Here is a 27,265-nt window from a genome sequence, read left to right on the forward strand (position 1 = left end):
ATACTGGTTTTTCATAGTCTGCCCTGAAAAATTTATATTTTTTGACCTGAATAACGCTTGAATATTTATATAACTTGTTGGCACAAGGTATACTGAACCGAAAAAAGAAAACCGCATAATCGGATAGTCACCCGTTTCCCTTGATCGGCCAAAAATTGGTATTTCCAATGAAATTCTTCGATTCCTCCCTTTTCCCGTCGCTGTTTCGAGCACTTCCGATTGCAATTTCGAAACATCCTTTTGCGTGCAGATGCTTCTACTTATCCATACCTAAGTGTTACTAAACCGTAAAAAAGTGAAAATCGAAAAAAACCCGTGTTGGAGTGTTTCTGAACTCACTGAATTCATTTTACATTATTGGAAACATGATTATTTGGATAGATAAGGTGGGGAGACGGCAGACGATAGGATGGGTTAGAGTAGGTATTGGTTAGAGAGTGCTCGAACTGCTCTGAGTTCCCGTCGCGCCACGCAGCCATCTTGCCTGCTCATTCCGAGGGGGTCTTTGCCTGCAAAAAGTAAACATCATGCCTGAAGACCGAAGCTTGTTTTCCTTTCAAATGCATTGTTTTCCCTAACATCAGATTTTTCACAGGAAAGAAATGTTGGCTTGCTTAGCTCATTTTCTCGTACATGTTACCTGGTTCCTCCCAGTTTAATTCTGATCTGCAGCCGGATTGTTGAAATTTATGTCAGCATGACAAGAGTCGAAAATCGATATATTATGTAGTGTAGATAGGGTTATGTCTTGTCTTATCCTGTCGAAATAGCCAGTTAAAGTTTCAACAATCGGGCTGCATTTGAGGCTAATTTTGAATTTCTACTAGGTTCAGGTAAAGGACCTCTTCTAACGTACTAATGTAACTCCTCAATGAGCAACTTGCCTATTAGTATCAACTACAGCTCCTGTTAATCAAATGTAAAAAATTTACATATCTTCAATGTGATTTCTTTGCAGTTAATCTTCTGCCATACTTTTGGTCTTTTAAAGTTAGGCAACTTTTCACCCACACTTTCAACCCACTCTCTCTTCTTACTGTGATAGCAAGGTATCATGCGTCAGCTTAATTTCACCTTGTCAAGGTTGTTTTCTAGAATTTTAGTTGTAATCGAGCCCCTTTTTTTCTTTTTTTCAGTTGATTTCAAGATTTTTTACCAAGATGCATGAAGAAATGGGACAGACACCTTCAACGAGATTTCGAACTATCAGTTTTGTCCAGTCTAACAAAGCATCCTGTCAAAACTGTATGGATGTAGCCCAGTACGTAGTCAGTATGGAATTTAAGCTGGCAGATGAAGCCCGTAGTGAACAACCTGACTAAGAAATCATGGACCATGAGAACGGACTCAATATTGAAATTAATGTCTCTATCTTTCAAATGCTTCAACTCGTGTACTTAATGTAAGTTTACTCTACCATACACTTATCAATGTCAGTTCCTCAAATCAAGTGACTTTCTGAAGAAAGTGGCACCTATTCTAAACCTTCAGTTCCCGTAGTGGTTGTAATTCTGCATAAAACAACGGTGTGAAGAGAATTTTACAACATTCTTATGTATGGTTTTCATATTGCCATGCATCATTGTCGGATCCAAGATCCCTTTTGTTCCTTGCTACTACCTAGGCAAATGCAACATGTTATGGACATATTATGCAACATGTTTTTGGATTTCTGCTTTTCATACTCAGCAGCAAGGCCTCAACTTTATTCAAAACCAGTAGTGCAAATGCTGATAAATTTATTTTTTGGTCTGATCTGCTGTAGATCAACTTGACTACTTACAGTTATATTCTTACAGCTGCAGCCTGATTGTTGAAATTTTGTGTTTGTCAGACATAGATGATATAGGTTGAAAGGCGGAGCGTGATTGGTCGGCTATGTCTTATTGCTGCTTTATCGTGCTTTTGTCAGGTGGAATGGAAGTCATACTGTCGGAAACTTAAGAGGTGCCGTTAGCTCGTCGTCAGTTCAACCAGACATAGGCATGACAAAGCAGCTATAAGACGTAGCCGACCAATCACGCTCCGCCTTTTAACCTATGTATCTATGTCAACCCGACAAACAAATTTTCAACTATCAGGCTGCAGGGCCGCTGGTGGTCTGGAAAACTGGGAAAGTCGGGAATATGTGAGAAAAGTTCTGAAATTTCTGACACATCCACTAATCAGTAAAACATATGATTGATCTGCAAAATGTTTATCCTTTTGGTCATTTTTTAAGATAGTTATCTTTTAACCTGCTACTGAATGCCCTCATTCATTATTTGATCTGTAAACAGGGAAACTTTTTCCTAAGTTTAGCGAAAGTTAGTGTATTGTAAGAGAAAAAAAGATGAAGAATTTGTCCTAAGGTAAGGGAATTAGAAAATTTTGGAGTCAGGGAAAAATTAGAGAATTTCATGATAAAGAAATTACGGCAACCCTGTTACAGCCAACCGCTTTGAAGATCAGGGGTGGAAGTAGTTGTATGCTGCCCTAGTTTTCAAAGGGGTATCCTAGGTCTTTGTGAGACGGCTAATCTTGTCTGCCGTACAAAGGGAAAACGACGTATGAACATTCAAGAGTTGCAAAATTTCCTACAATAAAATGCTTATTTCTGAGGAAAGATATGAATATTTTTCCTTGAAATTTTCAGGAACTTAAGGTGAGATTGCAAAAAAAATTATCTGAAAAATTGCAAGGAAAATATTCATAAATTTACCAGAAAATTAGTGTGTTATCAAAGGAAATTTGGCAATGCCTAAAGGTTCTTACGGCGTTTTTCCGTAGCACAGCAGTAGTGTGCCCACTGCCCATTAAAAAATTCCTGCATCTATTTATTCCCCCAAAAACAATTCTCTTCGTTGGCCTGAAATTTTCACAGAATATGCTTCAAATGAAAAAGGATAACCATGGAAGCTTTCAATAAATTATGTTCATTAGTTTCCTATTTAAAAGAAAGGGGTAATGATGGAAAATTTGCGAAGTCAAGAACTCAGGTACACAGTTTTTAAATTCCTCCACCGATAGGTGTAAATTACTTCCTCTTAGTACTTCATCTTTCAAATTCAACAATTCATGTTTTTTTTTTCTTGGCCCAAGCATCTACCTTTATTATTTTATATGTTTCTTTTCAAACCCTTGAAGTGCATAAAAATTTAGCAATTTTTGCATTAAACCTAAGGATCTCTCTCAATTTTCAGGTTGTCTCAGAATAGAGAAGCCCATGAACTGGATCAGTAATGCTGGCCATCATCTGGAAGAAGGAGCGTATTAGTAACAAATTCTTATAACAAATGGATGACAGATGAATTGTGTAAGTAGTTTTACACCAATTGGTATTGAAGGAGTAGGGCAAGGGAGAAGAAAAAAGAATACCCAATATCTATCATGTTGTGAGGTTTTGAATAAATTATGAAATTATACATACTATTTTTAAGGAATGAACTGCCTCGTGAAAACAGTTTGCCAATCAATATTGTAATGCCGTATGTGAAGTCTTCACATGCTTTGGATATGTTTGGAAAAATGAGAACTGTCAAGTTCTCATCAAGTTCTCACAATTACTTGTTCTTCTTGAGCCTAAGAGTTACAGTTAGAACACTCAACCGCCTCCAAAAAAACTTTTCCGGAGGGGGGGGGGGGGTTATGATCCCCAATTTTCAGTAGACCATGATTCCCTGTTCACCATTGGACAACTTGCAGTTCGGCCAAATCCTTCTCCGCCCCTGTCGAAGATATTGAACTTATTTTAGCAGGGTGGTTTTTCGAACGTTATGTTCTCAGGCAGCCCTGGTTACTAGAGTTCCATCTCTCGCAGCTCTTGGCACTTTTTTTCATAGCTGATCGTGGATAATCAGTTTTGGCCTGTGGCTCTAACTGACATATTTGCAACCTCCTGCTTGTTAAGGTTGCCTGTGTCATGCCATCTGAAAATTCGATAGGCTGTCAATAATTGTAATAATTGTCTGCTAATTAATGTTGCTGTTCTCTTCTACTAAAATTGTTTGCGAAAAAAGACTGAGAAGAAATCTAAATGTGGACACGTTGAAATGGAAATAAAACTGATGTGGAAAATGAAACCGCAAATTACTTCTACTGTAACTAAAGTATCTGAGACTGTTGCTAAAAGGGTAGTAACATGTATCCATGAAATCCTAGAAAAGCACACCATCACTATCCTTAGGTAAACAGTCATCTTTAAACATCACATTTGTCATTAGTTTGCCCTGTAGGTACAGACTCTCTACCAGGAGATCATACCTCCTAACCTGTAACCTAAGATTAAATTTTGCGATTATTCTAAATTTTAACCAACACTCAGGCTACATATCTTGGATAGACAACCTCCTGTCTGTCACATCAGTGATAGCTACCCCTCTTAAGTGAGCTTCAGAGGCAAAAAGTAGGTAAATTATTATGTAAAGTATCAAATTTCTTCAATCTATTTGATGAAGTGACAAATTTACCTTAGGAAGTTAATTACACACTCCTATTTCAGGTAAGTGATGCCTTTTTTAAACCTTTTAGAATTTTCACATTGCACAGTTTGCCCGACAGAAGCTGAATTTTTGTACTATTTCGTAACGTGCCCAAAGTGTGTTTGGCAAATTGCGAAATTTGGAATTGGCCTAGGAAAATCGCAATAAGCCCGCAGGGTGTCTACAAGTCCAGAATTTTTGGAAAGTGTCTACCAGTCCAGAATTTCTGGAAAGTGTCAACAAGTCCAGAATTTCCGGAAATAAGACTGATTTTTTAAGGGTGGTCTGGAAGTACCGTATACGTGCAGAAATTCAGCAAGAAGGTCCGGAATTTTTTTCATTTTTCTATTGTATTTTAAGCAAGAAATTCAAATCTTTGTAATTTTTCGAATTTCATCAATTGGAGGTACTGAAAAAGTACTGAATTTTTCTGTTGAGAAGGTACTGAATTTCTTGGGAATGTACTGAAAAAGTACTGCAAAAGTAATGATTTTTGACCAGCCTGCTTTAGTAGACACCCTGGCCCTGGTTTCGGGGTTAGACTGTAACATGACTATTTTAACTAATTGCCCTCCGAGTATTGCTCCAACCAGCCTTTGAATTTGTAGCAACTGAAATTCCTTGTGTCTTAAAAATCTTGGTAACTATTTTTGAAGAGATTGAGTCTATTCAAATCAAGTTGAGATTATAATCATTTTTAGTCATTTTGGTCTTAATTAAGCCTCATTGAACTTCGACCAGTATGAAATATTTGTAAGCATGGACTGGACCAGCCCATATTTAAAACCACTGTGTCTGATGGATGAGACGACAATTCCTATCCGAGAGATCTAAAGATCTGCTCCTAAGAGACAAATCAAGAAAGTAAAATACCAATTTTTATTATTACTCTGCCTTTTACCTCTTCGTTGCCCCAGCAATTGCTTGAATAAATTGCAGACACACTCTTTCCAAATGAATTTTATTTCTAATGTAGAAAACAAATTGGTCATTGATAGCAGGTGAAAAAATGTAATTCAAGCATTCACTGAATCAACCATCTAACTCACATTTTTCTCTTATTGAAAAAAGCTGGTTTATGTCTAAAATTCATTTTGAATACCATTAGGAACCTACACAAGTTAAAGTTCCTTAAAAACACAAAGACAATTTTTGGTAAAAACACACTCACTTGCGTAAAAAATTGTTTTTAAGATAATGGGACGCGTTTTGGGACCTTAGCTCCCATCATCAGCGGCAACTCCAATTCCTGTTGTCTCTTTTTCCACCAGGAAACTAAGAAAACATGCTAAAAAGTTGGAAGTGCAGTAAATAATTCTTAATAAGCTGAAGAAATTAGGAATTGAATTTCAGTTCCTAAATTAGGAATTTAATTTCAGTTCCTTTCTGCTTATTACTGTCCAATTCTCTACATACTTCCAACCTGCCAAGTTGCGTTAATAATTGCAAGTTTACTGCACAAAAGAAATATTCGGTTGCACAGTTCGACTCTAGATGGAAGTGGTGAAGAGAGAAACGGTATCTTGATTGTTTAAAATTACGGAGCGATTTCAGATCTAAAGAATCTGAAAGTTCGAACGTTTATGTTAGTAGATTCTAGGTGGCGGTAGCCACCCCGGCCCAATCCTAATATAATGTACGTTAGATTAAGGAAATTTGTTAGTGATAGTTTAAAAATGGAAAAATTGAAAAAAAAATAAATAAAATACAAAAATGTCAAAAAAAAGATATTTATCTTTTTTATTATTATCTTTATAGTAGGCGTTTATTTTTGGGTGGCTTGCCACTGTGATTCTCTCTAGTTTGTAGAAAGTTCGGTCTCGTAATTGGGGAGTGAAATTTCAGATGTAAATGTGTCTGAAAAAAGATCTAAACTGGAGCCGTTCCATTATGATGTATAACGAGTCTAAAAGAGGGACTGAACTCCAACGGTTCCGGTATATTATATCTACTTACGTAGGTGTCCATGACATGAGTACAGTACTCGCGGTAACGCCTCCTCTTATATTTTTGTCAGGATACCTTCAATCAGTTGTCTCGTTCATCCCGGATTTTAAGGCTGCGAGATTATTGAAACTATGTCAGCGTGACATGACACGACATAGCCCTATCTTGACCATGCCACATATCGCATTTCTATGTCTTTTCGGGCTACTTTAAACTTTCAATAATTGGCTCGCTGTTGGTCGTAAAAGTTGAAGACTCAGACAACGATACATAAAAAAGTAGAACTTGAAAGGGAAAGAATTACTTTCCGCTCAGGCCCTGAAAGTCTGTTCGAATCTAGTCTTCGAATATCATCTAGAAGGGAGGAAATACAGAATGGATGAATGAAGAAAGAATCTAGACAGGCTCAGTGACACGCTGAGAGCCTGGGGCAGCGACACATTTTTAAAAAAGGAAGGACTCCTGAAAAAGGTATTTTGTATTGTGTCCAAAGCAGGGGTGCCAAAAGTGCCATTTGTTAGAACCATTCATAAGCGATCCGGGACCCCTCACTCATATTCGAAAAATGTCCCCACTTTCCCTAAATTTTTCAAAGTGATGCTCTGTTTCAATTTTTATTTATTTTTTTTGTTGCTCTTCACTTTTGAAAATTTTATCACATTTCACGCGATTCACCGATGTATTTCCTCACGTTTCACGCAATCCACATGTACGCCTCTTCACGTTACACGCGATCCACGGACGTAGGTTGACTGCACTCCCTTGGAACGAGGGAAGTTTTCATCAACAGACTTAAAGTTCGAAAAGTCGTGAAGATCTGCGAATCGTCAGAATATCATTATTTTCGGCTCCTTTTCTCGTCTCGGAAAAGAATTTCCGCATTTTCCTTGTAGTGAGGTAACTCTTCCTTGCGAGGCTCAAGCTTGTGCTCGGCAGTTTTCTTCTCCTTAACAAACGAAAAAAAAACTTCGCGTAGTAGCTTTCAGGAATGCTCGACACGTCTATCGAGAGCCGAAAAGCTCGATAAATCGTCGGAATTTGGTTTGGTACGAAAGCACGGAAATCAGCAGTTATTTCGACAATTTTGAACAGCTCATTTTTCTTCCAGGTATTCTTTCCTAAGAAAGTTTTAATGGTTATTTTAAATTCATGTGAGTGGTCAACTTTTTTAATATTTTCTGACAACGCATAATAAAGTTTTGCAAGATTGCGTTTGACAACATTTTTATCTACCTTATCTTCTATTTTTATGTGTCTCGTAAATTTGCCTAAAATTTTGATTTTTAAATTTTTACAAAATTTAGGGAAAGTGACATTTCTGATGTATTTTTATGCTTGAAATAACTTGATGCGTAACGGTGTAGCGCTTGAAGTTTGTTCGTGATTTCGAAGGCGCTATGTATTGTGCAAGCAGGTGCGCCTTCCACTGCCCGCGATAATTCGAATTCGCAACGTCAGCGACATGAAATTCATAGAGGTGCATCCACTGCATCCTTTTTCCAGAGAACTCCGTAAATTCTTTAACTTAAATTTAAAAAAAAATTGGATACAAACTACCGTTCGCATACTGATTTTTATGTAGAGCACTACAGCTGCATCAATATTTTGATCATATTGCTTAGACTGTAATCACAGAAAAAACAATTTAGCGCTGAGCCGCGACACTTAAGGTATAATAGCGCCAACTACAGGCAGTATGGCTGGACCCTAAAGCTGTATAGAGCTCAGCACTACTGCCTCCAGTTGGCTCTGGTTTACAGGAAGTATTAAGGTTCCACGCCAATTTGTTTTCTCCGTGTTTAATTTTTTGTTACATCAACGTGCTGAATTTTTAACCTAAACTTTCATCGATGACAGGATGACGGAGGGGGCGCTGTCAAAGAAGGTGTTTGATTGAGTTCTCCTAGGAGGAGACGAAGGGGACGCCCAGTGAAAGGGTGGCGACAGGGGGTTTTAAACGAAATGAGAGAGTGCCAACTCCCTGACTGGTTGTGGGAGGTCCAATTTTTGTGGCGGTTAGGTGTAGTAATTCGAAGAGCGCCATCGAAGCGACTCTTGTGGATGTAAAATTTCGTCGACCGACGAAATTTTTCGAATGAAATTACTCCGGTGCTTACTTCAGGTGGAAAAGCCCCAACTACAGGCAGTGGGGCTGGACCCTACACTGATCAAAGTATTTGTGTCCTTGTGTTATTTTTAGTCAACATGAGAAATGGAATAAAAACCAACGCAAATTTTGTGTTGATTTTGGTACAATTAGCGGTGAATTCGGCGCAGAAAACAACGGAGATACGGAGGAAATGCACTCTTCCAATTGCGACGTTGGTATCAACTACTCGTTTTTTATTGAAGTTCTTCAAGAAAACTACCTGGCATTTTCTCTTGAAATCGTCAAGCGAATGCTAGGGTTGGTTATAATGTGTTTTACCTCCTGTATTAACAAATATTTTGGGAGTTGCCCGATTCCCTCCCGAGTTGGGGGTTCCGATTCCCGCCCAGGATCGGCATGGCCCGATTCCCTCCCGACGACATAAATGAAGTGAAAAAATCAAAATAGGGAAATGACAACGTTGCTTACCTCTATGAGTGTGTGTCCGAAAAGCGATGTACAAACAAATCCTTGGAGTGTAAAGGGTTCCTCGTCAACAAATAAAAATTAGTGAAATTTCAGATGAATGTGTTCGGTGAGTTTTTATAAGAAACGCAAAACAGGAAATCACGCAGGGCTTTTTTGAATTTTTCCTTCGATGCGGGATTAACTGAATTTAATATGTCTATTTGTGTTTGCAGGAATATTTGTTTTTTTTTTTACCTGAGACCTGACCGTGTTCTTGGTTTTTTCAGCGGAATTTATGAGGATTCGCGAGTCTATCATAACTCAGGTTAATATTTCACAGAATATAACAATGTTGGGGTGGGTTTCGTAAAAAAAAGAATTAAATTTTGAATGGAAACTTTCACAAGCGTTCGTAGTTTTGCTGGGAGCTGCTGTTTTTTCGGCCCAAAGTGAGGGAGGAAATAATGAGTCCTCTGCAATATAGTATTCAATCAAGTAGTCACAAAATTTCGTCAATTTAGGGCAATCAAGCTTATTAGCCATGAAGATGTCAACAAAGCTATTTGCGACTTCTTCATTCTCCGACGTGAGATCAATTACTGGCTCTGGGCATCGATGGAGAAGACAGTGCTCGCTGCTTGGTCAAGACAGCAGCAAATTTCAGCATTAGAGAAGCGCTTGCTCTCGGCTGAACAGAACGACTCAAGAAAGGGATGAAGACTGGACGGGAATATGATAATAAAGTGGTTTCTCTCCTCTACCTGTTGAGGTTGAGATGTCTCCCTCCAGCAGGTAGCCTACGATTCTAGATCCTTTCCTCCCTCTGTCGAGGTCGAGATTACTCCCTCCGGATCAAGTAGCCTACATATGTATAAAGCTAAGTGTCTACGCGAATCCATTCTGTGGTGATGGAGACAACTTCGACCTTGTTCCTGAGGCAAACGCGGCCTTTTTGGGACTCGCACAGATCCGAAATACCCAGAACGCCTGAAGACTGGGACCGGGAGCACGTCAAAATACGGCCAGGGCAAGAAGCTCACTCTCTAATGCTGAAAAATGTGGGTGGAAGTGTAGCAGGGGTGCAGAAAGTTCCCAAAAGCCGAACGCTTGCAGTAATTCCTACAGTTCTTGCCTCATCGCGGCATGTTCGATTTTCCTCACCATTTTCGAACTGATGAGGATGAAATTAAAGGACATTACTTTTTGAATTTGCCTCACGGCCGCGTGCATTTGACGCACGTTTGCTGTGATGGAACCAAAAATTATTCTCAGTTTTTCCGCGATCGCAGGAAACGTGAAAAGCAGCTGAAAATAATTCTTTCTAATTAGGAAGTATCAATATTCTGTTCCAAAATGGGAGGCTTACACATCGGGTGGGTGCATCAATATGTGACTGGATCCGCGAAAATGGACCTTATCCTCCCGGAGGAAAACGTGGTTTATTTTATTTTATTTATTTTGCAGTCAGTAGGTACACTTATTCCCTTTAAGGGATTGTACAAGTCAGTTTACAAGATAATAGTACTACAAGTTAACAATTGTTTCTAATAATCAACAAGTTGGATTTTGCAATCGCTAGCGATAGCAATATTCGTCATGGGAACGTTAGCTTCTGGGATATGAAAATGTTAAGGTACAGTTCGTTTGTAGTATCTTCTGAATTGAAGGGGCTATGTAATTTTGTGTTGACATCTCTTTTTTAACATTTTTAATTATTTTCTTTGCATACAAGAAAGCTGTTATGTACCAATTATTTATTTTCGTTGGATTATTTATGGTTTTCGGAAGTTACCGCATTTAAGTTTCAGGTTCGCTTATGCGGCGTAAAGTATACAAAAGGTGTCCCAAAAGCACCGGGACTTGTTCTGTAACTTCGAAAGTAAGATGGATACAGACATGATCTTGATCTCATTTTAAAGATCAACTCAATACCTATCGATTAAAACCAAGATCAGCTAAATCGGATAAAAATTGACCAAGTTATGGCACTTTGAAATCAGCGAGGAAAGTTTACGCCTACGGTTTTTAAGGAAGATTCTTCATCGCCGTAAATCGAAAAGTCGGCCTATAAAGTGATGCTTATTGTGTTTTTTTCATTTGCGAGGTGTCATTTATCAACATTTTGTACCACCAAACACAACAGTTGACAGTGCGTATTATTGCAAAGTGCTAAAGGAGTTGAGAATGCACATTTCCCGGAAACGGTCGGACTTGAAAGCTTCGTGGATACTCCATCAAGACAAGCGCGGCCTCACACATCGAGCTTAACACGTGAATTTATGAGTAAAAATGGAGTTGAAACAATCCCTCATCCCCCTTACAGCCCTGACTTGGCTCCATGTGATTTTTGGATGTTCCCTACACTTAAAAAGGAGCTTCGTGGACGAAGATTCGAATCGAAGACCGAAATCCAGAATGCAATTCAAAACTTTTTCAACGCCATCCCAGAGGAAGAATTCAGGAAAACAATGTTGGATAAGTGGCAAGAGCGCATGAAAAAGTGCATCCGGTTTGATGGACGGTACTTTGAAAAGCAAAAGGAAGTTATGGAAGATTCGGAGGAAAGTGGATACGAATATTAACTTTTTGAATCCTGGTAAGCGAAAAATCTTCCTAAAAACCGTAGGGGTAAACTTTCCTCACTAATTTCAAATTGTCATAACTCGGTCAATATTTATTCGATTGAGCTGATCTTGGTTTTTAATCGATAGGTATTGAGTTGATCTTTAAAATGAGACCAAAATCATGTCTGTATCTATCTTACTTTTGAAGTTACAGAACCAGTCCCGGTACTTTTGGGACACCCTACGTATGATATTTTTACTCTACACATATGCCTGAATACGCATCATAAGGGACCTATGTGCTTCCTAAGTTGCCAAGTATTAATTATTGTTTGATGATTGGTCTAAAACATTCAATACAACCAGTAAAAATTAACTGTCCCCTGCGAGATTCGAACCCCCGCTCGCACAAAAAGTGACATATACCCAACGTCAGAATGGTGTCTCTGCTGACTGAGCTATCTCGCCGTATGAGAGCGAAGGGAGAAAATAGCACAGTTAAGTGATTTCGGACGCTGAGCGGGGCTTCACAAAAGACGACCTTGAGATTTCGGCAGTTCGGCCACTGGCGTCATAAGAGACATCGGATTAAAGCGCATTACTCTGTGAGACATTGTTTACCTATGCTGTCATATGTCACAAGGTTCATCTCAGTATGGATTTGCGATCGCGGCAGTAAGCTGAGGCAATATTTCTGTATTCATGGATTAAATCCATCAATCGAGTTCTGATTTTGACTCATATATCCGTAACGGGTCCTCCAGAGCAATTTTCCACCTTGTACGATGGTTATTATTTCTTTATATCTATGTTTAAAATTTGAGGTGGGATAATGGCGGCTTCTCAAGAACACCGAGGTAGGCGATCTTTTGCACCAACGAACAGAAAACTGATGGCGAAAAATAACCAATCAGAACCTCCCAAAAAAAAGAATTTGCCTAAAAACGGAACTTCGTGGTTCTGCGCAGATTTACCAGTCAGACACGACATCTTAAGGTGGAAAAAAACTCGCTGAAAGCGAATTTTAGCAATCAACACAACTTGACGTAGAGACATGATTGGCTAAAAAATACAACGGTTTTTGATACATCGGAAAATCAACCAAAAATCGGAGACTGGGCGAAACGCTCAAGGTCGCAGAGGTATAGGGAATCCCATAGCGATAGCAACGGAACGATTCTAATATCATGGGGAACTCCGTTCCCATGACAATAACTTAATAGTATTAAAGTGAGTGGGATTTTATTTTGACCATTGCTTTGCTGCATTTGGAATGCGGGTGATAGGTATAACCTGTAAACTTAATAATAATATTCCCCTCTTAGTGTCACCTGAAACCGACCTGCCATGGTCATGCACTGCTTTTATTTAAAGTGTTTACAAATGGGTATGTACTCGCACATCGAAGTTTGAATTTTCGAACCTTCTAACTTTTCAACATTTTGATTCATTTCATGTTATCGATTGAATCATAAGTCAAATCGATGACTGAATCATACACAGTCGCCAGTATCTTGCCTTCGCTCGTTTCCCTATAAAGGTAATGAATGCATGAACGAACAAACTAACGAGAACGAACGAACGAACGAACGAGCGAGCGGAAGACCGAATGAGCGAACGAACGAACGAACGAACGAACGAATAAATAAACAAAATAAACAAGAGGCACGGAAACCCACTAAGACTCGGCTGTTATAACTGTTACAATCCTTACGCACCACATTACAACCAGATATGTTAAATTTCATCAGATTGCACGAAACATTTATAGTAATGGATCTGCACTCATTTCTGCCAGGCTGATACCACCATTCACTGCGGTAGTGGCTGTTGAGTTAATCCCACAATTAACGTCACTAGTCCCAGAGAAACATCGGACTAATAACTTAGGGATGATTTCTACTAGTCGTCCGTTCAAATAGTATTTTCTTTAATAACATGTCAACTGACTTTAGATCCATTTTCCTCTAATTTTAGGGCTAATCCTACATCGATGAATGCTTTTTTGAGATTAGCTTTGGTCAAATCGATGAGGGCTCTTAGACCTGGTGACTTTTTGAGTTTGACAAACAGCACTTGGTTGTCTCCTGATCCTGTTAACTCGTGTTCTAAATCCATGGAGTGCATTACGGCTTTGATGATGATGATGGTGATCAGAGTCCATAACTTCTGAAGAATCCCTTGATTACCCCCGGCATGCGAGTCCCAGATTGTAAACTCGTTTGGCATTCCAGATGGTGTGAACTTATTAGCTGATACTAACACACTATCAGTGAAAATACGAGTGAGAAAAACAAAGTGCTCTACCCCAAAGAGATCACTCAGGACTCGGAGCAGTGGAGCTTGCATTTGTGCCCTGAACATGTAGTTCCACTGCTCCAAGTCCATGTGGAACCTCAACCAGATGTCGGTGGGTGTTTCAGGCAAAGTAATTAGGGAGTCCATTTTTTGTCGAAATTCGGCCCCTGACTGGGTGATCGACTGTTGTTTGAAAAAACCCAGTATTTCTCTACTCAGATTGCGTTCGCAGGCCGATGCCATCATTCGGCATTCAAACGTGAGTATAGAAAACACCCGTGGATCAATTTTCAACTCTCTTTCTTTGGCCATGAGCTGAATCACTGCCCATAGCACAGGAATCTTCCCAGTTCTTTCCACTTCTTCGTAGAACTCTTTGATGCTGATCTTTTCTCTGGATAGAATTTCAAGAATCAGTCTAGTTTGTTGGAGTAATCTTGATTTCCGCTTTCCCACTACTGCTAGCGCATCTGCAGCAAACACCTGATATATGTGCTCCCAGTCTGGTGTGATTGGCTTATCGTTTAAAAGGTCTGAAATTTGGGGAAAATAATCAAAGTCAAAGTTTTTCTTAAAGATTAATTTATCCCAAGCGCTATTTGGAATCTTAAAGCATTCTCGTAAAGAACCGGGATTGTTCTGATCAATTAAACGTTTAATAGCAGGGTCAACATTGACATATCGATAAGTGGCGGGGAGCTTATGATATTCATTATAATAGGCAACAAAAAATTCCCTTTTAAAGTTACGGATATAATTAATAAGTTACGGATAAAGTTACAATATAATTCAATTATTTTTTGAAGAATACGATATCGATTTTCCCAGTTCACGCCATTCATCCACTTCCTTTAATTGGCAACCCTACTTTGTGAATCGTTAATATACAACGATTAACTGATTCATGTCGCCCTTTTATTTTATGTTTATCTTGTAAGCTTTTGGGAACTGAATAAAAAATCAAATTTGAAAATAAGTAGAAAAATATAAATCATTCTAGAAAATCAATGTAATAAAAATGGAAAGAAGGAACAGTAATTGAACGTATTTTCTACGTGAAAATACATTACTACAAAAGTATAATACATATAATACTACAAACAGGTTCCTAAGGCATCTCGGAAACACTTTCAATATATATGCAGGATCACAAGAAAGTATAAACAGTAAGTAGAAAGAAATGAATTTTGCATAAACAGAATTGTTAATGCATGAGTTAGTTATATATTTGTTTATTCAATTTGGAATAAGTAAGCAGTATTAATTATTCTCCGTGTTTTCATATTAAGAAATAACTGCCGAACGAATGCCTTTTGCATCATTGCCGAACGAACTTTTGCATTATTCTCCGTGATTTCATATTAAGAAATTACTGCCGAACGAATGCCTTTTGCATAATGTCGAACGAACTTTTGCATAATTGAGTACAATAAAATTACGCCAGGATCACAAGAAAGTATAAACAGTAAGTGGAAAGAAATGAATATTGCATAACCAGAATTGTTAATGCATGAGTTACCAAATTAAGGATGCTGTGCTGGGCTTATGTTTAGCTACTTTTTTGCTGAACTCAAGCTAGCTTCTCTTGCTCCCAGAAAAATTCAGCTTGGATAGAGATGAAAATTATCTTGGAAGAAAATGGCAAAAATGATCAGGCTTGGACCAAGCTCTTTGTATCAGTGTTCGGCCGTAAAATGGTACCTCGACCAATAAATGAGCCGTGAGAAGAGATGGTAGAAAAAATTACATTTAGAGAAAATCGAGGATGAAAGCCCCCAAATGTCAAATGTATCATGAAATTTTGAGGATGAAAGTTCACCAACTATCATAAAGTGAAATTTTGGTTAAGAGACTTGTATTAGATTGCTTAAATTCGTACCTTGTCTAGTGGTCCATTCTGGCGAGACGGTCCCGATATGTATCATTTGAGTGTCAGCTGCAGCCCATCTTCTTTTAGGCACCAAGGTATAGCCTCAAGCATTGCAAGTAAAACGACAAAGGAAGAATTACATGAATGCTCGAAAAAACTCCTCTTAAATTCCAGCTAGAACTATGAAAATTCGCCTATGCCATTTGCCTATGAAATTCGTTTCGCAGCAGATCCCAAGGACTAACTTAGTTTATTCGTTTACTTACAATGAAGGAGTTGACTGTCGAATTCATGATATTTCCGCCTGGCGCTCACAGTTATTAGCCGTTCTGAATTTTGAAGGACCTAGGTGACATGGAAATGGCAAGTAGTGAAAGGGAAGAAAGAAAAATCGACTCGAACTGATAAAACACAGTTTGAGCTACTTATCTTTTCTCCTTTTGTAATTTTGGAGAGATCCCCCCCCCCCCCCCACCACTCCTTTTTTAAATTTTTTTTGGATACAGACCTACTAATTTTGTGATAAGGTCTCATAGGCTTGGCGGAATTTTTACCCTTGTTGAGGGTTTTTTGTGGTTATTACCATTACAGATCAACATATCACAAAGAAATTTAGTTCATTGTAATATACTTTTTTAGCAGAATGTAATTTACTAAGAAAGTTGAAATCGAACGTGAACTGAGAAATTTCATCGATTTTTGGAGCTCCATTTGGCCGAGCAGGAAGGGAGAAAAGGGTGACGAATTGAGAATGAGATCTTTTGGGACCGCCAGCTGCACGGCCCATGACGGCCCACGCTTTGACAAGATTTTCTCGAGTCGTCATTTATCGCATAGAAACAAGTCAAAACATGATTCTCCGACCAGATAGTGGCATCCAAATGCGTGGAGTTAATGCTCTTATTGTATCTAAACGTAGCCCGGCGGCTTCCTTTTGTTCTCCGCAGTTATTACTGACACAATCACACACGATTTCTCGAATGGTCAGGAATGCAAAGTAGGAAATGGTCCGACACAGGACGATACTATTGTGCATCTGTATTCGTGAGATACGTTCTTTTGCGGCCGCGCCAGTCGATCAATGGATATTTAGCGATTTCTGTTCATACCTTCTTTCCTTTTTTCATGGAACATTCGGGTTTTTAGTGTCCAACCCAGTGCAAGACTACTATACACCTGTTTCCGCCAGATACGTTCTTTTACCATCGTGTCAGTTGATTAATAGATAATTAGCAAAATTTGTTCAATTTTTCTTCCCATTTTACGGAACATTTGCGATTTTTGAGTGTCTGACATACGGCGATACTATTGGGCATCTGTATTCACAGGATTTTATGGAGGAATGCCTTTCGAATTCATGCATTCAGAATAGAGTTTTTATTGGATTACATTATTTTATAATTTTTTTGCACTTACGGCACGGAATACTGCTCGCTTGTCACCCGGGGGTCCAGGAGGTGGAGCCCCCGACTAGACGCAAGACGAGCAAAGCGAGCCACAGCGGCTAGTTAAACTATAAGGTTAATCCGTGAGCCATCTAAGCAATTTTTACAATCCTGCCTAGTCAACAAAGTGCCTACCAAAGTTGTTATTGATAATTGAAAATGTATTTAAATATAGTTCTCTGACATTCAAGGTACTGACAATGGAAAATGTGCCGAAAAGTTTTGGCCAAAAATTATAATTAAATGAAACTGTTTTGATATAACTTAATTCTTGCACATTTTTTAGCATTTTGGCTGCATACCCGACTATGAAAAAATTAAGAGCTACAACCAGTGTGTTACAAATTAATAAATAAATTATTTGATAAACTTCTGAATGACTACTCTTCAAGTAGGTAAGGTTCAAAGCGTTAAACCAGTAAAAAAAAATTCCTTGTTTCTCAAAAACGCGATGTCATATTCACAAAGTAAAACTTCGAACGCAATTTTCTCACAACAAAGTTTTCCCACATAGGTCATTACTGTAGCTATCGCCTACATTCTGTAACATAGAAAACAACTCACCGCCTCTCTGGCCACGGCCGCAGCTGCCGCTGTGGCGATCACCGCGATGTCTTCCATCGATTTGCCGGCACACGCAGCCTCAAACACATATACTAGAAAGAAAAACAATCTACACTTAGAAGGATATTAATAGGAAACTATGAATAGGTTCACCCAAATGGACCACCAGACAAAGTGCGAATTTACAGCAGTATGAAAATGGAGCTTTCGAGTCCAACAGTTGCCAGACTGTGCAAAAAATAATTTAATTAATGGTGCAACTAGGCGCATTTACATGGATGCCTGGTGGCGCAATAAAATATTAAATTATTGGTTTGACTTTGCAACAATGCAGTCCTTGCGGAACATAACCAGATGTAACCTAAGAAGATCGTATTTTCCAAATCGGCACTCCATCCTTACCGGATATTGACGTATAATACAATCTAGACCGCAACTTCCGGGCGGTCTGGCAACCCTTTCCCATCGGAGTTCGACAGTCTGGCAAGGTGATATCTAATCAGGGAAGTCACCCTTACAAAATGAGACTGAAATCAACTATAATACTTTCCGGTTAAAATTTGCGAAATTTTTCGGAACTTTCGGGCGGTCTGGCAAACCCTTTTCCATCGGAGTTGGACAGTCTGGCGAAGTGATATCTAATCAGAGAAGTCACCCCTACAATATGAAGCTAAAATCAACTATAATACTTTCCGGTTAAATTTTACGCAATTTTTTGGAAAGGACTACGTGCAAAACGGGCCATTTGGGGCTCGGGCGGATACCTTTGAGACTTGCCCTCTTCATTCACCTAACAATGCCCCATCTGTTCCCAAAGTTTCTAGCCCACCAAAAATTTTGGGGAGACGCAGCGGGGGGTCAAAGTTAAAAACCGACAAAATTTTCGCGAATTTATTTCTCGAAAACCAAGAAGGTTTGGAAAACGCGGTTTAAACGAGCGCATTCAGCGTGACGAGATCTTTCAGAAAATGTATAACATCATAAGGTTTTGTCAACTTCAGCTCGAGTTATCGCCTCCGAAGCGCCGGAACACTCAAAAAAGACCCCTTATTTTTTCACGTTTGGGCCGATTTAAAAAAAAGCCATTCTTTTATTTTGATGAAAAACTGATATGTTGTTCCTGACTCTCTGAAGCCCCTCTAGCTCTTTACCGCTTGCTGGGGAAATGTATTGGTCGCGAGTTATAAGAGCGGAAAGGAGCGAAGGTCGGGAAAATCGGCTTTTTTAAACTGCGCGCGGCAACGGATCAGGAGACATGTGGCAACAATGCGAGGTCGGCAGAGGAGTCTGATTCGCCCAAAGACATTGAATCACGTAGACCGTGCATCCTGTGTTACGGAAGGCGAGACAACTTTGAAAAATTCGCATGCGATGAGTGGTGGGCACCAACCCGCATCGATGTGTTCGTGTGTCCCAGTTGCGCACATCTGCGCATGCGCAGTAGCGGCTCCAGTGAATTTTCGTCGGATTTTGAGGCTTTTTTCCTCAGTTAATAATAAGTTCGGAAAAATGAAACAATGCTAATCGGGTGTAAAATTATGTGTTCTATAATTCTTCTTAGGAATTTTGTCTAAAAATGGACTCTAAACGAGATATTCGTGAAAAACCGAGCGCGGGCATGAATTCTCCATTGCTTCTTCGAGAGCTTGGGACATACGCTCTGCGCTCTCTCCCCTTCCCCGCCCGTCCATCATGGGGCTCCTAGAGACTTGTCTCGCTCCGCCAGTACTAAACCGAGCCGATCGCACGGTCTACGTGATTCAGTGTCTTTGGATTCGCCGAACTGAGTGGGAAGTAGTATGAAAATGAGGACTTGAGCCCAAAAGTTTTTAGCCAAATTGTGCAGGAAAATACGAATTTTACAGTGTTGTATAGGGATTATTGTTCAATATGGCAACGCTGTAAAATAAAAGTATTACATGTTAGCCCCTTCAATATGCGGGTTATGCAATGGTGTAATAATGCCCCTTCAAAATGCGGGTTATGCAATGGTGTATTATTCAAGATGGCGGAACGGTGTTGCCGGACTGAGCACTTAAATAAATTAATTAATTATTTGTGAAATTTTGCAACATCGAATTTTACAGTGTTGCCAGATGGGGCAAAAAATTTGTTGATTTTTCCGTACAGTGTTGTCAGATTGTGCAAAAAAATTCGGAATTTTGGACTTGTAAAAATTTGAGGTTTCGAAAGACCGTCTCCTCCAGTATGGTTCTGGTATCGGAAACTGTAGAGTAGGGTCTGATTGGGGAAATTAAAACATTTTCTAAATCCCGTGCTGGAAAATATTTTCGGAAAAATTCCCATCCTCCGATCCGCCTCGGACCTATGTGATTCTTTTACACTATCGGAAATCGGAAAACTGTACAGACCGAATTTTGATACGTCTTTTAGATTTCGAGATAATTCAATACATCGCAATTCACGCCACGCTACCGGTTGGCTCCGATGACCACAATGCGCTTGGGCCCACATCATCAATCGGTCTGAAACACATGCGAGAGAGCCTCTGACGATCTTACGTCAGTTCCGAACATGGGGGACAATTTTCCGGTGTAGTGTTTCGGTTGATCGCTGGATGCAAGTTACTCACCGTTTGAGGTGCGCACGCTCAACGTCAAAAATAATTTTCAACGTCCCGTTCTTCTGCCTAACATTTTACACCAGCGTAAGGGCCGCGCAGACCCGAGCCTCGCAAGCGACACTGGCTTATTTTTAGCCTCCCCGTGCGCGGACTGTATACCATCCCGTCTTTCGTTCAGTCTATCAGGAAACACGTCTGCTGTTACGCGTGGTTTTGTGAAGTTTTAGAAATTCCGCAACTTGAAACTCAAAACTCCGAGAATTTCAGGATTACTGACGTCCGATTAGGTGTCCCCAACGAGGAAGGTCAGGTGTCACACGAGTAAGATAGCGCATTAAAACCGGGCGGGATAGAATCAATTGAAGTCCACTCCTGTCAATGTAAGTTTTTGTCAGCGATACTTTTTTTTGTGAATTCTCACGTCCACATTGATGACTGAAATCGACTTCGAGTGGAGTCACAAACGCATTCACATTCACATTGATGACTGAAATCGACTTCGAGTGGAGTCACAAACGCATTGAGCGTAGCGTATAGGCTCGATAAAAATCCGGCGGAAAGTAAAATGATGATAACTGAAGTATCAAAAAATTCCCAGAAAAATTGTGTTTACTACAGGAAAGAAAGTGAATAGTTTCGTAATGGAGGTGGCATGCTATGTTCCGGCCACGTTTCTATGACGCTCCGAAATCAACTCGGTATCCAGAAATTCACATCGGCTTATGGAGCCATGACGCCGGGGGTAAATGGACCACCAGACAAGGTACAAAGTGGAGATGTTGCATGTGTGAGGAATTTGCGATTTGACTGTTCATTCTTATATAGAAGTTCGCGAGAGACACGATGATGGTGCCACTGGTTTTCTCTGAAATCATCTCCCAAGCTCAAGAAAAGCTCTAAGTTGAGGCCAAAATGGAGGGGATATCCCTTGCTACCCCGAGGGTCTACGTCTACATAAAGACAAACTCTCCACGCAAAGATAGAGAGCAAATACATTAGCAATGATGCCTTGTTTTCAGTTTTCGAGTCCCCAAATAAAGTTGGCATAGCCTTGTCAATGTGTTTGCTCCCTATCTTTGCTTGGAGAGTTTATTTGGATGTAGAGGTGGACTCTCAGAATAGCGTGGGATATCCCCTCCATTTTGGCCTCAACTTGAGAGCTTTTTTGAGCTTGGGAGTTGATTTCAGAGAAAACCTTTGGCACCATCGTGTTTCTCGCGAACTTTTACAGAAGAATCAACAGTCAAATCGCAAATTCCTCACACATGCAACATCTCCGTTAAGCATTCTGATACGATACTTGTCTCTCAACCAATAGTTCGCGTAGAACACGATTATAGGAACGAAAATTACTCAAACTAACTCCTAACCAGGATATTTCGTGTTTCTTGCTGCGTGAATTCAAACCTCCCGCTCATGAAAACTCAAATGTCTGCGTGAGTTAAATCGCACACTACACGGTACCGTGGCGGTCTCTGCGATACGAAAGTATAGTAGCCTCAATCAAGGCGCTTTGGCTCAGCTTTTGTAAATTGTTTACTCATTGAACAATGAAGGGTGGGAAAGGAACAATGCTCGATTGAGAAGCGTGCCGAAACCCTTGTAAGGCGCGATTTGACTCACGTAGAAAACTGAGTATTTTGTGACCGGGCAATTCTCCCGTAACCAAAGCACGTTAAAAACGTTAATATCTTAGTTAGGAGTTGATTTCAGTAATTGTAGATGAAAGAATCATGTTCTTCGTGAAATTCTGGTTCAGAAACATACACTGGAAGAAAAACACATTGGATCAGAGTCGAGACTCTTGAAAACATTGACAAGAAAAAATACTCTTGATTGAATCAGATTTTTGCATAGATCAAAAGGAAATCCGCTCAAATTAAGAGGCTTAGTTCTTGTTTTAAGCAAAAATTCGATTTAATGAAGAGTATTTTTTCTTGCCGATGTTTTTAAGAGTCTGGACTCTAGATCCAATGTGTTTTTTTTTCCAGTGTATAACAAAGTGCTTAAAATCGTGCCTTGTCTAGTGGTCCATTGGTTAATTAATAGGGATGAACTATTAATGACGCCACAGGGTGACGTGTTCACCGAGAAAAAAAAAACACCCAGTTTTTCTACGTTACAACGGTAGTAATGTCACACGGGATTCCACGGTAGTAGAACCGTGGATTTCGATTCTTGTAACGATGAGCACGGTGATATGACAGTGCTCAGCGTAATATTACTGTGGGCACAGACATACTATTATGTGCATGATTATGCTACTATCCTCATTAATAATATTACCAAATTCCACGGTTCCACCACCGTGGAATCCCGTGTGACACTATTACCGTGGTAACCGTCGAATAACTGTGTTTTTTTTCTCCGTGATTGATAACATAGCCGGGGTGATTAAATACGAGGCGGCTGCAGCGCGTTGCTGTCACCCGCATTGGAAGAAAAAAATACACGTTGAATCTAGAGTTCAGACTCTTAGAAACATCGACACGAAAAAGTTCTCTTGATTCAAATAGAATCTAGCCTAAATCAAGAAAAAAGCCTCTTAATTTATGCGGATTTCGTTGTGATTCAAGCAAAAATCCGATTGAATCCAGAGTATTTTTTCTTGTCAATGTTTTCACGAGTCTGAACTCCAGATCCAATGTGTTTTTCAAGTGCGCGCCGACGCGGATAATACTCTCTGCCTCGCCTCCGGGTCTAGGAAAGGGGTCTAAAATCACAGCGGTTTGGCGCATAGGATTTTATTTGACCTGAGCGACATCCTCAGATTTTTTTTTTTTTCCCCAATTTTCAGATGTACATATGCCCTTTGTGCATGAAGACCGATTTCCCGTCCCTAGACTCGCTCTGCTTCGAACTGACGAAGGTTACGATCAAACACATCCAATGTCCCGTCTGCGCTGAAACAGTCCTGGGTTTAGACAAGTACACAATTCACCTATACTCACACTTGCTGCAGAAAGAAAACCAGTCGAAAAATAAAACCAGCGAAACCGTAACCCTGAACGTGCTCGTGAAGAACATGTGCAGGGTTTTAGATCCGCAGGCTGTGAGCCCAACATCGGGAGTCGATACCGCAGACTTCATCACCAAGAACAAAGATATCGTCAACTTCTCCCTTGTCGAAATGTCGGACAGCGCTATCGCTCATCGAAATGGTGATGCAGACAGAGCTTTCAGAGCAAGCCCCCGGGTCGAACAGTCCAAAACCAATCCTCGAAGGGTTCTGCCCGGTTTCGCTCAAGAGCTCCTTCCGTCCGTCGAGAAACTGAGCAGCATAGTCGCTCAAAATTTTCCGACCCAACCTCTTGACGCCCCCAAATTGCATTTCCCCGTGACTTGTAAAGAGAGTCGCGTCATTTCTACTTCTCCGAGTCATTTCACTCGTGCAAACCGGAGCGCACCCGTTGTTTTGGGGTTCTCCTCAAACGCCGCCCTACCTGCAGGAGAGTCAAACGGAATTGTTGCTCCTAGCTTCGCGCACTCAAAGGACCCGCCATTGCTGGCCGAAGGTAAAGAGAAGTTCTATTTTATCATTAGATTTCATGAATTCCCCTATTCTCCTTCTTTTTACAATGTAAATAGAAGGGTTCAAAAGAAGATGCACTGAGAAAACACTATGGCTTATAAACCTATTAGAGGTAAATATGGAACACCACTAATAGTAGTACCTCTACATATAATAATAGCACATATACCTTAGTTATGGTACATGTACCTTAATTAGGTACAGAGACCTTAGTATGGTTCACAGACCGAGAATCATTAGTTTATTTACGACTATTATAGGTGTTCCATATTTACCTCTAATAGGTTTATAAACCATAGTTTTTTCTCAGTGTGGAATGTTGGTGGTATCATTAAAAAAAACTTGTGATCGTGCCTGGACCGGGGAGGGGGGATGTCAAATCGTAAATTACCTTTCGAACGCGAAAGGTATCTACTTGAAGAAAATGAGTGAATCGGGCAGTGTAAAAGCCGAACACGCTATCTTTTCTAGTTTTCTTTAAAGTAGATTCCCCCATTCTCCTTCTTTTTACAATGTAAATAGAAGGGTTCAAAAGAAGATGGAATGTTGGTGGTATCATTAAAAAAAACTTGTGATCGTGCCTGGGCCGGGGAGGGAGGGATGTCAAATCGTAAATTACCTTTCGAACGCGAAAAGTATCTACTTGAAGAAAATGAGTGAATCGGGCAGTGTAAAAGCCGAACACGCCATCTTTTCCAGTTTAAAAGGCAGGGAAACCTGGAAATGTCTGGGAAAATGACGAAAATGTCAGGAAAAAATCGTCGCATCACCTTTCATTTGCTCTTAGTCCAGGCGCCTAGTAGCTAATTTTATTTATTTAACTGCTCTGTGTTAGAACATGAAGGTAAAAATTCTTAGAGCGGAAGATAGAGAGAGGGAGAAGGGGAGAGGGGGAGAGAGAGATACTTCAATTTGCGAAAAAGAGCAAGCTATGATAAAATAAGAAAAGGAACCACATCACTTACCAAGTTCAAAACTTTCTGCAGGTATTTTTTTTCTTCTAACTTACATCTACACAATTAAGAAATTGCGTAGCGTAAGCAATGCACATTTTTTTTAAGCGTGCCTATAGGGCTCGCTTTTTGAAATCACTCGGATGTACTGTAGTACAGCACACCGATCGACCAATGCTTTTCAAGGGGCGGTCCGAATTTTTTTTCCGTCGGATCCGTTCTTCCGTTTTTGAACCGTTATAGTGTCAAGCCCTGAAGGTCATTCATCGAGAAACCGAATTATCCTGTTACTGGAAACCCTTGAGAACATTTTCCCGTGGAAACCGTATTATTTTCTTTCATAGGTACGTCAAATAAGCTTTTCTACGCTCGGAGGATTTAAATTAGAAGTTTAAATGCCGCCATAACTATTTAGCGAATCAGCGTCTTTTCAAAAGCGGTTAAACCCAAGTTGGCTGCATCTCCATAGTTACAACTGCAGCGAAGTGAGCAATCTCCAATTCGACCAATTGGAAGGCAGACTTTTGGAGGTTAGGTTCCCTTGTTGATTCTCTGAGTGTAAGTTGCATTTTTTTTTTTTTTTGGTGTCACGTTTTTTTTTTTTTTATTTCCAGAAAAGATACCTTAAAGTCTCATTTTAATACAAATCAATCGAAGAAAAGAGAAAAGACAAAGTTTGACTCATTAAACAGAGTAAACTCCATACTCTGCTGCTGCAAACTGAGCAATCTCCAACATGACGCAACAAACTGAACAATTTCCAAACTTTAATTTGAAATTCTGAATGAACCAATTCAGTTAAATGATTTATGATGTTATTTTCTTTGTTCATCCAATATAATTATGTTACTTTCTATATTCAATAAAATGTATTTACATTCAACGGTATCAAATCAATAATTCCTCCCCAATTTGCAGAGAGTACTAATTTATACACATTTCGTTGAAATGGAAATAGTGCACACACTAGATTTCAGTTCTTCGGCACGCTTTTCCAACATATTCATGTTGGATGTTTCTTCTTGTTTTTTTTTACATTGATTAATTAATTACCTCCCTACTTATCTCTTTATTGATTTTACCCTGATTGTAATAGAACCTGGTTGAATCAAGAAAATTAAATCGTCAAACGTTGGTTTTTAAAACAGTGGTTTTTTTTTTCACGGTCCACCAAAAAAAGAAATAAAAAGTGCAACGTATCATTATGTCTGGTTTTGCCCCGGAGTTCCACCAAAATGTGTCGGGGAAATCAGAGAAATGTCAGGAAATTAAATTTTCCAAATTGTGTGGCAACCCTGGTTCCTTTCGTTTTAATTTTTTCCATATCGTCGGATCCTCATTGGCTCATGTCGGATGTGCCGCTGTTTCAGTTGTAACTGAGAAACCCGCGGTGGAGGGAAAGTCACCCGTGGAAGTAAATCCAAGTTTTTTTTTCGTTCTTCCTGAGACCAGCGAGAGCGGCGCTCGGCTCGGGAATCCTAATCCCGAATTCATGACGATCGAGAGTCAAGCGAAAGCAACCATCGACAGTCGCCACGAGGAAGCGTTTTCCGGAGAGCTTCCCGCGAGGTGCGACTCGGCGCCTCGGGCAAGCAACCACAGTCCCTTCGAGTTCGAGGAGTTCATCAAGCTGAAGCCGGCGGACGCTCCGAAAGACGAGCGGAAGCCGTTCAAGTGTCCCCAGTGCAGTTTCGCCTTTCCGGACGTCGGCATCCTGAAAATGCATCAGCAGTTGGTCCACAAACAGGATCCCCCCGGCGTCGGCAGATGCGACAAGAAGGTGTACTGCTGCCAGTACTGCAACAAGGGCTTCAAAATGAAGGGCAGTCTCCTGGTCCATCACCGTGTCGCACACAAGCATCTTTTTCCAGGTGTGTGATTGTACGATCCTTCCTCCGGCTAAAGCCGAATTTTCGCGAGTGGATTTGGTCGACTGTTAACGACTTTTCTCTAAAGTTCACCGGAAAAAAACACATTGGATCTAGAGTCCAGACTCTTGAAAACATTGACAAGAAAAAGGACTCGTGATTCAATCGGATTTTTGCTTAAATCAAAAGGAAATCCGCTCAAATTAAAAGGCTTGGTTCTTGATTTAAGCTAGATTCTGATTCAATCAAGAGTACTTTTTCTTGTCGATGTTTTTAAGATTCTGGACTCAAGATCCAATATGTTTTTTTTCCTAGTGTCCCGAATCTCTGGAAAATCCTGTCCTGGTTTGTCTCATCAATCATCAAAACCAGTGGACACCGTTGTCACTAGATTTGACCGATCAGATTCGTTGGTTTTTTTAATAGGTCGAACCCTTTCTAGAACCACCTCGCGAGGTGCAACCGAAGTCACTTACCAACGTTGCGATTCGCAGGTCACGGAATCGGAAGTTCCGAACTCTGACAGAATGGCAGCTCGGAGTTTCGGGCACAAAAGCAGTAACGAACCTCTAAATAAAATTCTTTTTTTTTTTATTAGATCGGCGAGGTGAGAACTAATGGAG

General features: G+C 40.0%; 1 protein-coding gene across 2 annotated transcripts in view; it reads left to right on the forward strand.

Annotated features, from left to right (window-relative positions):
• Positions 1–27,265, forward strand: part of LOC109043503 (uncharacterized) — a 62,440-nt gene that overhangs the window by 4,795 nt on the left and 30,380 nt on the right. The window contains exons 2-5 of one of the 2 annotated variants that reach the window (XM_072302251.1): positions 1,137–1,402; positions 3,183–3,295; positions 23,087–23,804; positions 26,145–26,645. In XM_072302251.1, the coding sequence (XP_072158352.1) occupies positions 3,287–3,295; positions 23,087–23,804; positions 26,145–26,645 (1,228 nt within the window). In that variant the 5' untranslated portion in view covers positions 1,137–1,402; positions 3,183–3,286. Of the gene's footprint in view, positions 1–1,136; positions 1,403–3,182; positions 3,296–17,967; positions 20,670–23,086; positions 23,805–26,144; positions 26,646–27,265 lie in introns of those variants that run through there. The other variant, XM_019060713.2, reaches the window with a different exon arrangement.

Source organism: Bemisia tabaci, chromosome 7, assembly GCF_918797505.1.
Source record: "Bemisia tabaci chromosome 7, PGI_BMITA_v3".
NCBI classification, from domain to species: Eukaryota; Metazoa; Arthropoda; class Insecta; order Hemiptera; family Aleyrodidae; genus Bemisia; species Bemisia tabaci.